The 13,623-nt window shown below is 49.1% G+C and overlaps 1 protein-coding gene across 1 annotated transcript in view; it reads left to right on the top strand.

The window, feature by feature from the left end:
- Nucleotides 1-12,576, top strand: part of LOC144169223 (uncharacterized) — a 16,431-nt gene extending 3,855 nt beyond the window's left edge. The window contains exons 4-6 of the mRNA XM_077698279.1: nt 1,375-1,460; nt 5,544-5,766; nt 11,744-12,576. Coding sequence (XP_077554405.1) covers nt 1,375-1,460; nt 5,544-5,766; nt 11,744-12,154 — 720 coding nt within the window. The 3' untranslated portion in view covers nt 12,155-12,576. The remainder of the gene's footprint in view (nt 1-1,374; nt 1,461-5,543; nt 5,767-11,743) is intronic.
- The last annotated feature ends 1,047 nt before the right edge of the window (nt 12,577-13,623 follow it).

The following is a 13,623-nucleotide window of genomic DNA, read 5'->3' as shown; positions in this document are numbered from 1 at the left end:
CTTATACTCGCCGTCCTTTCACCGCTGGTGGGCGAAGCGGAGTCGATCCTCTGCTCGAAATTTGACCTCGCCACATCCGCCCGAGGAATCTTCACCCGGACGTGCTGTCGAACACGTCGGAGAACGACGGCTCGCCAGACACGAATGCCCCACTAAAAGCCTTGGAGCAGGGCTTGCTCCAAGGCCGAAGTCGAACTGAGGCGGAAGTCGACTGAGGCGGAAGTCGAAGCTCGCGGCCGCGGGGCTGCGAGCGTCGACTTCCGCGATCGTCGAGCGTCGACGGCCGCGATCGTCGAGCGTCGACGCCGCGACCGCGAGCGGCCGCTAGAACGCCTGCGTGCAGGGGTTTATGCAGAATTTCGATTTTGGGGGGGGTGTCGGTGGGATGTTTGGGGGGGGTGTTGTATAATCCCTAGGCAGGGTGCTTGTGGTTGTGGAATCTTTTTTTTTTTTTTTTTTTTTTTTTGGGGGGGGGGGGGGTGTCGAAGTCCTTCTGGGGGGTGTTAGGGGGGTGTGTATAAATCCCTGCCCGCGTGTTCGAGATTTCGGCTCTCGTTAAAGATCCTCAAATGGTCAACATTCATCCGGAACCCTGCACTACGGAGCGCCTCGTCGTCTGTGTAGCGTCGGCGCGTTAAACCTCATAATCAATCAATCACGAAACCTCGGTAAAAAGTGGAGTCGAGCGAATGCATTCCTAATCAAAATACCTGGGGAACAGTTCCGCGATACTTTTGTTCACGTCCCGCTTCGGTTTTTTATCGGTGGTTTTCCCCACTGCTGGGGTCTGCTTGTGCTGGTCTCTTCAGTTGCCTCATTCGCGTAGGCGCACACAGCCGTGGCATGCTTACAGCGGCCGCTCATTCCCGCCTAGCAAGAGCACGTCCGGAGGCTACGGACCGTGTATGACCGCAGATGTGCATGCGAAAAAGTCGATTTAGCATCCCCGTCTTTGTGTACTTAGCCTCTGAGCGCCAAGATATTCGACGAGAGCGGGCGAAACCAGCACCGGCCGCACGGCCGCCCGGTACGCGTACGCTGCTCTAGGGCGATTTTCCGCCGCGCGCGGCGCTGCCAGTATCACTCCGGTGTGCCGCCTGGCCCATCCGTATTACTGCCCACCGTGTACCTACATTTGCTGCACCTGTTGCATGAGACGAATGCTGGCGTACGTTGACTCTGAGTGGCGGCAGATTCACTGTCCTCGAGACAGATTTTCAAAGTCAGATTAAAGCAATTTCGTGCTCAGGTGAACGTAAATGCAAGCCAGTGGGTTGGGGGCGTTTGCGCATGCGCAGTAACGTCGGTTGAGCATTGAATGTCACATAACGAATGCTTGACCTACCGCAATCACCCGTTCGCTTTTTCCCCCAGGGGAATGCAGCCACGAAGGGGCGTCCCGACGCCATTGATCCAATCCAGTGCAACGTGCGCGAGGTTGCGCTGCCTGCGCCACATGGGTGAGTTGAGAGTATTGTGCTCAGGGGGTGCTTGGCCGGGAAACTTTGTTACGCAACTGGAACAAACGTCATTGTAATCGCGCCCAGGAATCCTAATTTGTTTTGCTTCACCAAATGCTGATACTTTAGCAAATTCTCAGGCCCTTCAATGATCCCCATTTTTCAAATGCTCGCTATATTACTGGAACACTGCGCGTACGGTTGCCTTTGCTGAGAATTACCTAAGGGAGGACGACGTACAACTACCTCCACGGTAACTGTACGGATTTTTCGTTCTCTTACATACAGTACAGCCTGTCAACTGCACTAGCAGGCATACATGCTTCCGAGACTGCCCTGATACACCTGAGCTATTGTTTGGCACGGGGGGTAGGGAACGGCTGGTTACCTACAGGGATATTACTCCACACTGCGGACTTGGCCGCACCAAGTATATCGTGCATTACACAAGTGGCAATCTCCAGCGTGGTGACTACTGCAGAGTGATACCTTCCATAATCCCGTGACCTAGAGTCCCTTATACTCTGGGCTCTCTGACGACCAGTTTAAATGGCGCTCCGCAATGGCTAACCTCTGTTACGAATCAACTGTGCGTGCGCGTGTGTGCGTGATTGTGCGTGTGCGTGCGTGCGTGTGCGAGTGTGCATGTGCGTGCGCCAGCGTGTGCGTGCATGCGTGTGTGTGCGTGAGTGAGTGTGCGTGCGCGTGCGTGTGTGCGTACGTGCGTGTGCGTGTGTGTTGACGCGGCGCGCGGCCTTTCACGACTGCGCGCCTTGACTTTCCCGCATAGTATTGTTGATGGGATAAGGAAAACCGCTTTCATGCGACTTCGAGAATACGGCGTGGTCAGAACCATCTCGAGCATGCCGGAGCCTCCCGAGCGGCTGTTGACGGTGGCGGCGTCATTTTATTTTTATTTATTTATTTATTGATACTGCTAGCCTCAACTCTGGGGGCTGTTTGCAGGATTGGGGGATACAGGAATAATAAGCGTGCTCTTTTTAAACAATTCACGAAAGCAGAAACAAGGGTCAAGGTGAAAACAACAATATCAGCCAAACAGACTACACACATTAACACGTGGCATAATAATGGCATAATAACGAGAAGCGCATGAAAGATTCAGCAATAGGGAGTACAGAACACATATCAAGAAGGATTATTTAGCAAAAACTTAGACAATTTAGAAGCAAAATTATCAAGGGATGAACTAGTAACAATTTCATTAGGAAGACAATTCCATTCTCTTATTACACATGGAAAATAAGGAATATTTAAAGGATTCATTGTGGAACCTGTACTCAATAAGATGTTTGTCGTGTTTTGTTCTTGTAGACCTGGAAACAGATGGAGTAATGAATTTCTTACTAGGTATTTTTAGTCCGCCATGGATTAGTTGAAACAAAAATTTGAGGCGTAAAATTTTGGCGCGTTGACCTATCGTAGGTAGCTCAGCTCGTCTGAGTAATTCCGTGGGAGAGTCGTAGCGTTTATATTTATTGTAGATGAAACGAATGGCCCTCCGCTGGACATTTTCTAGTTTAGCAATAAGGTGTTTTGTGTGAGGGAAGCAGCAGATTATACTATATTCCAGGATCGGCCCGGTTCGGCCGTACAAGCGATTTGTAGGGCAAGTAATTTTGTATCAGGTGAGGCCATACAAATGGACCTTTTAAGAGAGTATAGCGAAGCAAGGGCTTTGTTGGTTACAAATTCTACGTGTTTTATTCCACTTTAAGTCGTCGGTTGTAAGTTATGTGTTTAAGTTTAGGCACCGTGCGCAACGCGCGGAACGCCTGTTGTTCGTTGATAATTCCTGTCATAAATAGGCGCCTTCCGCGAGCGCAGAGCAGTGCGTGTTCGGGCCCTGCGGAGAACGTTTCTCAGTACATTCGAGTTGTCATGTTGTAAGCATGTCAATGCACCTGTACCATCGCTATCTTTATCTCGTCATGCATTAAACAAGTTCAGCTTTGCTCTTGCTCTGCGTCGTTGGAACGGAGGGCAACTCCCCTGCAAGCCACTCCCTCACCACGCTACCCTGGCATGACGATTGTCGTCATTTGGAAGCCTTCGCCAATGTAACACCTCCAACATAATCTATGGGCATGTCCCATGGAAAACAGCAATATTCCGCAATCAATTGCTAATAGACTTCAGAGCAATGGGAAACCGTCTTGCTCAGCTCCGACCCGGAGACTCAAACGCAGTCCAAAATGGGCGACGATGCCGCAAGGGCTCAAGAGTGGACTGGTGAAGGCTCCCGCCCGCCTCCTTCGTCACTCCATTTTGGGTGCAAATGAAGTATACCTCTCCCAAGGGCACGTGGATGCGAATGAAGCATCATTTCTGCAGGGCGGAAAAAAGGAGGGAAAACGGGCGGAAAAAGGAAGAACCGAAATGACGCAGCGTATTATTCTTGTCCGTGTTTCTGCGCTTTTTCACGCCATGACGCCGGAATACGGCGTCTTGGTACACGATTTGCGCAAAACGTGAAGTCGAGACATATTCGTCTTTCAAGACGGCTCGACAAAGTTCTAGTTTAAATACCTACATCGTGTTATGTCCGTAAAAATAACGGCACGCATCCGATGCGTACTTACGGCTTGAACTAATGGAGTTGACACTAAGCACCTAGGTTAGCCCTAAGAGCCATGGAGAAAAGGGCGATGGGTTAACGCGTAAGGATCGAAAACGAGCGTCTTAAGAGAGAGAGAGAGAGAGAGAGAGAGAGAGGAGAGAGAGAGAGAGAGAGAGAGAGAGAGAGAGAGAGAGAGAGAGAGAGAGAGAGAGAGAGAGAGAGAGAGACTTTATTCAAGCACGTGGTCAGAGAAGCTCGGTCGCTACCGGCCGAAGGCTGCTGGGGACTTCGGTGGCTCTTTTGACCAGGGATTCTTGTAGAGTCCGGTCAGAGTTCCCAACGCCTCCTTCCAATGCCCGCTGCTGGTGATTAGAGGGAAGTGATCTTGGAGGCGTTCCAACATGGTTCCCACAAAAGGGGCATGCTGACGGAAGGATGTGATGGAGGCGGGCTCTTTTTGAAAAAGCGTCCATTTGCAGCAGCCGCCAAATACGCTTTTGGTGTGTCGTGAGGGATGGATGAGCAGGTGGACTTGTCAACGTGACAGACGGCAGTTCTCTGTAATATCATTCAAGGGTGTTAGTAGTCTGTCCCAGGCGGAGCGGGCCCGGTTATAAGGAACGATACTCACGCTGGCTCGATAAACTCTTGCAGAATGCATTTCATTTCAGGTTGGGAGGGAGACGGAAAGTCGAGCCAGGCTTGTGGTGCGGAGGACGAGTGGGCCACCCGAGGTGGCACAGTGACCACCGAGAGACGAGCTGAGGGGAAGTGGAGGAAAGCAGAAAAGTGGATGTGGGGAATAACAAAATTCAGGGAACGAATGCATGTGACGCAGGTTTCGAGCGGGGTACGAAGCTTACATGGGAGAGGCCTTCCCCTTGCAATGGACGTCGGCATACCGGTTGGTGAATTAAATCAAGACGAAATACAGTCCACTTGCAGACAGCTTGTTGGAAAACGTCCTACTGAGACAGAAAATAAGAAACCTCATTGTGAAACAACCCTCAACATAACACGCAATTTCCCTTCGCCGTAGCCAATGCCGCGCGAAAAAAATCGCTTTCTCCCTCTCTCATGAAGAAACGTGTCCCGTTTGCCTCCCCACTCACGTGGAATGCATGGGATGCGCGCCACGTCTCGTATGAGGCGCTGTTCGATCGTGACTACTCTCCGCTGGGATGACGGCGATTACGCGTCACGACGTACTATTTTGATCACAGTTAGGGTGAACACGGGAGCGCGTGTCATTCCGTGCGCGGGAGCCGCCTGTCGGCGTTCCGTGTAACTTCGCACGCATGCGCAGTTCGTTTGCAACGAGGCTATGTGATGCGCGTGCGAAGTTACCCGGAACGCTGACAGGCGGCTCCCGCGCGCAGAATGACACGCGCTCCCGTGTTCACCCTAACTGGGATCAAGATAGTACGTGCGTAGCAGGCGAAAGTTTTTACTCGAGGCGAGACCATATTAGATAAATTGGGAGCCGGGCCGCAATGACGCAGATCCGCTGCCGTGCACCGGGCTTCACTGCGGCGCATGCGTGCCGTGGGGCTCGAGTCCCGGTACACGCCCTGCGAGAGCCTGCTGCGTGGCGAGCCGCTGCTCCTGACGCCGCAGTTGCCGTCCCAGGCGGCGTTCGCCGCGCTGTGTCGGTGCCTACTGCAACGCCGCTCGCTGCTGCTCATCGAGGCCAACGGGACGCGCTACGTGGCCCTGCCTTCCAGGGTGAGCACGCAGTTCTCCTTCAGTAGTGCTCCGCTAGGGGAGCAGAGTTGCTTGCCCATCTTGAGTTCCAAAGTCGTGTGGGAAAGCCACCCGTCACGCGTGCAAGGAGCCGCCGCTGGACCGCCGCGCCAGGGGCAGCAGCGGCGGGGTAGCCAGACAGGCTGCTACCCCGAACTGAACTAGAACAGGGCAGTGAAGCAAATGAAACATAGAACACTGTGGGGCTAGAACAAATACGAGGTGGTAAGGGGAGTTTGGAAGGGTGTCATGGTACCAGGATTTACTTTCGGAAATTCGGTTACATGCATAAAACCAGGGACCCAAGCGGGCTTGGAGGTAAATCAGAGGGCGGTAGGCAGGCTGACCCTAGGGGTCCATAGCAAAACTACGAATGAAGCGGTACAGGGGGATTTTGGCTGGTCGTCTTTTGAGTGAAAGGAGGCGCAGAGCAAGATAAAATTTGAGGAGGGACTACGTGACATGGAGGAGGAAAATGGGCCGTGGGAGTGTTTAGATACCTTTATATGAGGAGCATGGAGAAGCGGTAGAGAAGGAGGACTATACAGCTGACCAAGCGGCACGGAAATTCAGTAGGGGAAGGTGGGGTATACACAACAGTTAAAAAACAGGTAAAAACAGCAGAGACGACGAATTGGGTACTGAGAATGGAAGTGGAAAAAAAAAAAAAACCTGGAGACTTACAGAACAGAGAAACTAGTAATCAGGAATGAATGTTTTTGTGGCAATACGCGAGGCAGGGCATTGCTTTTTGAAGCACGGGCGGTGTGTCTGAGAGCACGGGCATACACGGCTAACTACAGGAAACAGAACGAAACTTTTGTAGGCTGCGGCAGGAATCGGGAAACCGTAGAGCATATTGGTATAAACTGCACAGAGATACGACTACGGCGGGACGATGGGGGTAACGACGTTGACGGAGGCTTTGCAATTTGGTTTGAGGGGGAGCCTCAATTTAAGGTCCATAGAGGTGACGAAGAGGCGGCTGGAGTGCTGGTGGAAGAAAAATAGCGAAGAGAGTGGGACGTAGGAAGAGTAATATACCGAATTAGAATTTGGAACAGAAGGGTGGGGATAAACAGGTGTGCAAGGGCCGGAAGGGGGGAAGCGATGACAGTTTAAAACAGGGGTGGGGGGGGGGGGGGGAAAGGCAAACCCATTAGATTAATTAAGGGTAGGGCAAATGAGTAGAATATCACAGGCAAGTCGGCTGGTGACAACCGACGTCCCGATACAAAGGGAGGGCCTCCAATCATCATCATCATCACCATCTTCTTCTTCTTCCTCTTCCAGCGTGGCAGGTCGGCGCAAGTAGAGTGCCTAGAATATACTGGCGCAAGCGTCCGCATCGACTGGGCCGGTTCGGCCGGTTCGGCGGTATTTTGAATGAATGGTAATTTGTGGCACTGTTGGTTGGTTGGCCGAATTCGAATGTGCTCCTAGACAATTTTTAAACCAGGCTGAAGATCTCAGAAAGGGAACTGGATTTGCTACTAGTTCCTCTGCTCACAGGTTGATGAACCAACGTCACGCCCGCGGGCACCTTAATTGCGTTTTATGCGCGCTCGCGCGTGTTTTTTGTTTCGCAGTGTCTAGAGTTGCGTCCGACAAAACCCAAAATGAAAATTAACGTTACGTTCTATGGAACGTTAATCCAAGTGTTTGAGTTCTGTCCAACGTAACCTGACAATTAAATTGAAGTTGCGTCCGCCGTATTCCCAAAATGGGAATTGCAGTGAAGTTCGACGTAGGGTCAAGTAAAAAAAAATTACGGCTGACGGAGCTCAACTGCAGTAAGTCGCGCGACCTTATTGAAATAGCACGTTTTATGATATGACGTCCAATAAAAAAAACACTTATGTTGCTGCGTCAGATTCGGTGCAGCATAGGTCAATTATTGTTGAAACCGCACCCTTTCGACTGCTTCCGCGTTGGAAACGAGAGCCAGGACATTACTTTTGCTACCCCTAATCAATAATTGTATTTGCTGAAATACTCATGGCACATGCCGACTTCGTTTTCGGCACGAGCTCAACTGGCACTGCGCTCGCGAAAAGAGGTTCTATCTTGTGAATTACTGCCTTTTCCTTTACGTTTGGACGTTACTTAACGAAGTGCATGGGCATTCGTGTAAAAAAACTTTCAATATTTTGACTAAAAATGCCACGACGGTATTCGAGCCCTCATTGCTGGAACAGCGCGCGCGTGAGTGACAAGATCCAGACCGCTCTACCAACGCGAATACACATGAACAGGGCGGTTTCAAATATAATTTATACCGATGCTGCACCGGCTCGGAGTAAAGAAGCAACACGTGTTTTTCTTGAACTGACGCCACATATCGTGAAGGGAGGATGCGTAGATTACGTACTTTGGGTGCATCATTCGTAGCTGGTTTTTTAAAGCGAAAGCTTTCTTAGTGCGACGGATAGCGTCCGGTCAAAAAACTAATGCATTTCCCAATAGACCGGTTAGTATAGTATTCTTGTGGGCGTTAGCGATAAGTTATTACAAGTTATAAAAGGGAGTGGTAAACGTAAGTAAAGTGTTGATTCTTTGGAGAAGAAAAAGAAATTTGCAGTCATTCCGTACGCGCACAGGATTGCGCACGGGTTAAAAAAAAATGTACGTTCCCGCTATGGGGTTGACGTGGTTTTCAAGGCTCCAAACAAATTATCAATATTTTTTTCACTGGTTGCCAAAAACAGATAGCAAAAATAAGACAGTTGTTAATAGGTGCACAATGCACTGTGGACCACCGATACAAGTATGTTCTGTGTGCTGCGCGTGTCGTGTATCGCATCTCGTAGTCTTGCGGTTTTTGTTACATAGTTCCAACCGGTCGTTGCGTCAATTAACGACTGCGCGAGCATTATCTCTTCTTCCAGAACTCTTCCCATTGAGAATCGCGTGGTTTTACACCTGCTTTATCCGACAGAACCTTGTTGTTCAAACATACTAATCGGCATACAAGAGAGTTTTACTTTTCTAAATATTGCGAATCTTGCGTCAGTAATCCTTCTGTGACCTTGCACCAAAGGGCAGTCTCTCTCGCAGAGCGTGGGCCTTAAGAAGGTGCAGGCGTCCGCATTGGTCTATTTTGGAATGGAACTCTTTTGACATGCACGGTTTTCTGTATATATACGTTTGCTTAATCAATTAAAACATCAGTTGTTAGTGCAGCGCCGTGTTGGCACCCTTTCTCGTCCTTGCCTTCCTTGCGTTGGTTGTGTTTCAGTATGAGCCCGTACGAAGTCTCCCAACGTAGCATCTCGGTGGGTAAAGCTACGTCGGACGGAAGTTTTAATTTTTGACTCTTCATTTGTATCGGGTGTTACCTGGGACGTAACTCAATACTGCTGGGGAAAGTTCCCTCCGGCGTAACTTTAATTTCTATTTTTTTGGGATTTCCGTCCGACGTAACTATAATTTCTATTTTAGGTTACATTGTACATAACTCAAAGCATTCGGTTAAAGTTTCGTCGCGCGTAACTCTACAAACGGCGTTTCTGTTGAACGATGCTTGCCGTGTGCCTCTTACATTTCGCTTCTTTTTCTGAACAGTCAGTTTTGAAGCGGACGCCGCCAAGAAACAGTTTTTTGGAACGTGTCCCCGTACGCGGCTATCTTCGATTATTCGAAATTAAAAAGAGTGTCAATTCAAGTGACGTCGCATGGGCAGTTGTTGTGGGTGTCGTTTAAAGCTTTGCCTTCCACCCACCTTCACAGCGTGGATTGGAGCCAATTTTTTTTAATAGTCGACCCTTTCTAAGGCCCAGTTCGTGACCAACATCTCCTAGGTGGTGTTGACGCTACCCGCGGTGCTTTCCTTATTGTAACACCTGTGGTACTGCGGCAAGGCCAAGGCTACACGGTGATGAGTGAGCCGACTTTGATTTTACTTGTAGGCTTCAAAATTGTCGCTTCGTGTTATCTCCTAATCCGTCTTTCCTCCGTCTGTCGTATGAGCAAAGCATTAGCCATTAGCCTGGCAAGATTGGAAGAGTATGTGCTGGAAATTAACTGCATGAACGCCCTCCGCAGTCTGTACCGGATACGAGAGGAGGGAGACTGCTGATGCTGAAGTCTGAGATTACGGGGAATCGCTTCGTCTCTCTGTCTGCGTGGAGAAGAAAATAATACGAGCATTTAGGAAGAAAGAGGGCGGCAGTGGTGAGCAGGTAGAATTCGGTTGGGAAAACCGACGCCTGAGCAGTTTTATTTGCATGCATTAAGTTTAGATTGCCCTAATTAACGCGCTCTGCGTCTCGTCACAAAAGGATAGACGTATTGAACGAAAAGAATAAACGGAAGTTATGCACTGATGCATTTATGATGGTGATGTTTGGCTTCCCCTTTGTGTCGGGTGTTGCCATGTGGCAACTTGCCATCGGGTCTAACGCATCAGCGGCGTACGCAGTGGGGGAGTGAAAAGCGACGGACGAGGACATAAACTTCACCTATCATCCGATAACTGCTACCGGTAATTAACTTTTTCCGTCATTGTTACGTGCCTGTTAGATTTATGAGGATTCGACCTCTCTCGCCCAGTAAATTCGGACGTCTTTTGTTTTTCTTTTAAGTAGTGAATTCATATTTTTCTTTTGCCTTTTTTGTATTGCCTCTCTGCCTTTTTTCTGGCGTTACTTCTACTCTGCCATCGAAATCAAACACAACACATCGACATTAAAGGTTATCGTCTAATTACGTTAGCACAGTAATTAGCTGTTTTTTTAGAAGACGTTAAGTATTATTCCCTACTCAGTTTAGATGCACATATGAGGGCGTTCCGGTCAATACAACGAAAAAATCCGCCAGACACCCGCTCTTTTTTTTTCTCTTCTGGCAGCACTTTTTCTTCCATACCTGCACACTAAAATACAGTTACACCTGGATATGACGAAGTTGAGAAAAATTCGCATTTTTTCGTTACATCCAGGTTTTTGTTACATGCAGGTTTAAAGTTAAAGCTCGCGGGAATGAAGCACAAACGAAACCAATATGCTAGAAATCAGTGAGGCTGAACTCACCCTTGTTCAAGGATATATTTCACACTGAAAAACTGCGTGGTTTGCGCTTTATGCTACTACAGGGCCCCAAAATTCACAAAGTATCACTTTTTCTTTTTGATACTTTTTGGTGTCTTAACGCGTTTCAAGAACCAAACTTATGCTGAAAGGGCGCCTTTTCGCGAACTTTACGCTCTTTTCTGCAGTCAAAATTGTTCAAGGGATGCTAGCTGGGACGCTGTACCCGGCGGGGACGTTCTTCTTTCTCGCCGGCAGAGACGGCATTTAAAATTCCGAGCTTGTCTTGAAAAGACAAATCTTTTCGTATTCACGCAGCAGAAATCATCCAAGAACCCATACCACAGATGCAAGGCGACACACGCGATACACGCCGACAGGCAGGCCTAGCACTTAATCGACACCGCACTCACACGTGGAAACGCACGAGAGATTGCGGTGCGGGCGAAATTCGCTGAATTACTATATTTCGCCAGCCGATTAAAAAAAAGTGCAAAAAACAATTCCTCATCAGCGAATTCGTTACATCCAGGTTAACCATCCGAGCGCCTTCGTTACATAGAGGTCGCGAGCACATGGGCTTCAAAGGGGGTGGCAATGGGGAATTGAAAAACTTCGTTAAATCCAGGAATTCGTTAAATAGAGGTTCGTTACATCCACGTTTAACTGTACCGATTACGCCTCCCGTGCCTTAGCTCCTCCTGGCCCACAAAGCGGTCGACGAAATCACAGTGGAGAGGTGCGGTCCAATGAAACGAGTCAGAACTGGCAAGATGTCTTAGCGACGAAGACGCATGGTGCTAGAAATTAAGCGCCTTACTGCGTTGCAGAATAATGAAGCGTTCGCGAGTGTTGCTTTGGCTTTTGCTGCGCCGGTTCTGACGGACCCCTGGAGATCACGGCTCTTTCTTCACTGTCCCCTTCATGCCCAGGGCGGGAACTGCCTCCTGATTCGCCGCCTGTCGCGGCCCGAGTACCTGTTCAGCACTGCGACTGGCCCCCGCGATCTGCCGGTGGATACGGAGCTGCAGTCTCGCGTGGACGGCGCTCTGGCTCGCCTGGGCGACCCGCAGAGCTCGGCGCTGTCCGTGGCCGAGCCGACGCCGGGATTCTACGACAAGCTGGTTCGGCAGCTGAACGCTTCGCTCGCATTCGGTGCGCCCGCGGCCAGCGGATTCGGCCGGGGCCGGGGAAATGTATGGCTCAACGCCTCGAGATGGGCCGCGAGAGGGGCCGCAAGGGGGGCCGCAAGGGGGGCCGCAAGAGGGGCCGCAAGAGGCGGGTCCAGGACAGGCGCGAGGGCTGCTTTCAAGACGGCCAATTTTTTCCCACGCTTGCAGTGAAGATCCGCCATTACAGGCGTGACGGCGGAGTACCAGCTCTCTGCCATATGGCGTACATGTTCAGTGGCAGTTAGCACGCATTGCAACTGCTCTTGCTATGAGGGTAGCTGCGTTGTCGACCGCCTTTGTCAGCTGTACCGGTGCGGTGGAGCTGGGCATCCCGTGTCATTTCTTTTCGTTTCTTCTCTTTTCCTGGGGTACCAAGTTAACCATTACCCTGTGGGCAGTTGCCAAGTCCACTAATTCGTGAGATTGACGCAGCCTATCACATTGGTGAGGTAGGAGACCGAAACGTCAGTCATCCTTCAGTTTCATCAATACCCTTAATTTCATTTTTATACAGCTCATGAGCCCGAGCCGCATTTTCTCGTTCTCTGTTGTACCATTTTGTATTGTACCATTTTTTCTCTCATGTGATGATGGCAGGGACAGCTTTGTTCTGCATATATTTCTCCATGTTCTGCTAATAAATTTTTAGTTGTGAGTGGCGCGTTGTCTTGTGCTTCTGAATTTTTCACTTTGTTTTTTAAGAATATGAAACTTATCTTTTCTTTGTCTGTTCAAGCTTTGTTTATGCGTATCCTGCTATTTCCCAATTCTTTACAGCTGCGCTCAGCTGCAGATATATACCAGGGAAATCTGCTGTGACAATTAAAATGGCGTTGTAACTTATTCTCATAAATACGATTTTTATAGTAATGCATTCAGAAGGCTATCGGCAGTTAGGGAATGTACAGAAACTCCCTGCCTTTCCAGTTTTTCCAGGGTCGTGTTTTTTTCCCCTCAGGCACTGTTTGACACAGCCGCTGACTGGAAAGAAAAAAAATCAGCAGTTATAGCGCGACAGTAACTCAATTGTGCATGCACTCTTACCTTTGCAACTTATTTCTTCGCAGTGAAGTTTTCGTCTGAGCTACATGCAGGGAAGAGTTTACGTGCAGTACTTTGCACTGTAGCCTGGAGAATTGCAATGGCTGTTCCCGTAAAGGTCAACTTCAGCACCAGCAACCCTTCCCACCAGCTGGCCCAGTTTCTCCAAGAAAATTTCATTGAAAGAAGAGACCCATTCTCATGAGAATGCAGTTCAAAACTGCTGTCAGCCTGTGGGAAAATTGCTATGAAGACAGGATTACCATACCTAGTTTTCGCCAGTGTTTGCTAACGGGCTTCATGGCTTTTCTGTATTACACCTTAATTATTTAAGAGGCACTGCAAAAAGGAGCTTCAATACAAAAACCATGTTACTACTACCAATTTTTTTAGTAACTTCATTATTTTTTAAGGGTGCAGCCTTGCTAGGACACGTATTCAAAAAAATTTCTTTCATACTAATTGCTTAAAGTTTCCTCACGATTATTCTTTCTTGTCTAGTACGATTGGCCACACAATCATTTTGTACTTTCATTTTTTGCTTCTTTTAGAAGAATAGTATTTGTAAAGCAAGCCACACTTATTTTATCTTGTGTTTG

The sequence above is a fragment of the Haemaphysalis longicornis genome, unplaced genomic scaffold (genome assembly GCF_048455015.1).
Source record: "Haemaphysalis longicornis isolate Haplotype H1 unplaced genomic scaffold, Haemaphysalis longicornis Haplotype H1 scaffold_1, whole genome shotgun sequence".
NCBI lineage: Eukaryota > Metazoa > Arthropoda > Arachnida > Ixodida > Ixodidae > Haemaphysalis > Haemaphysalis longicornis.
The sequence above is the reverse complement of the archived record's forward strand: the minus strand, read 5'-3'. Positions and strand labels throughout refer to the sequence as shown.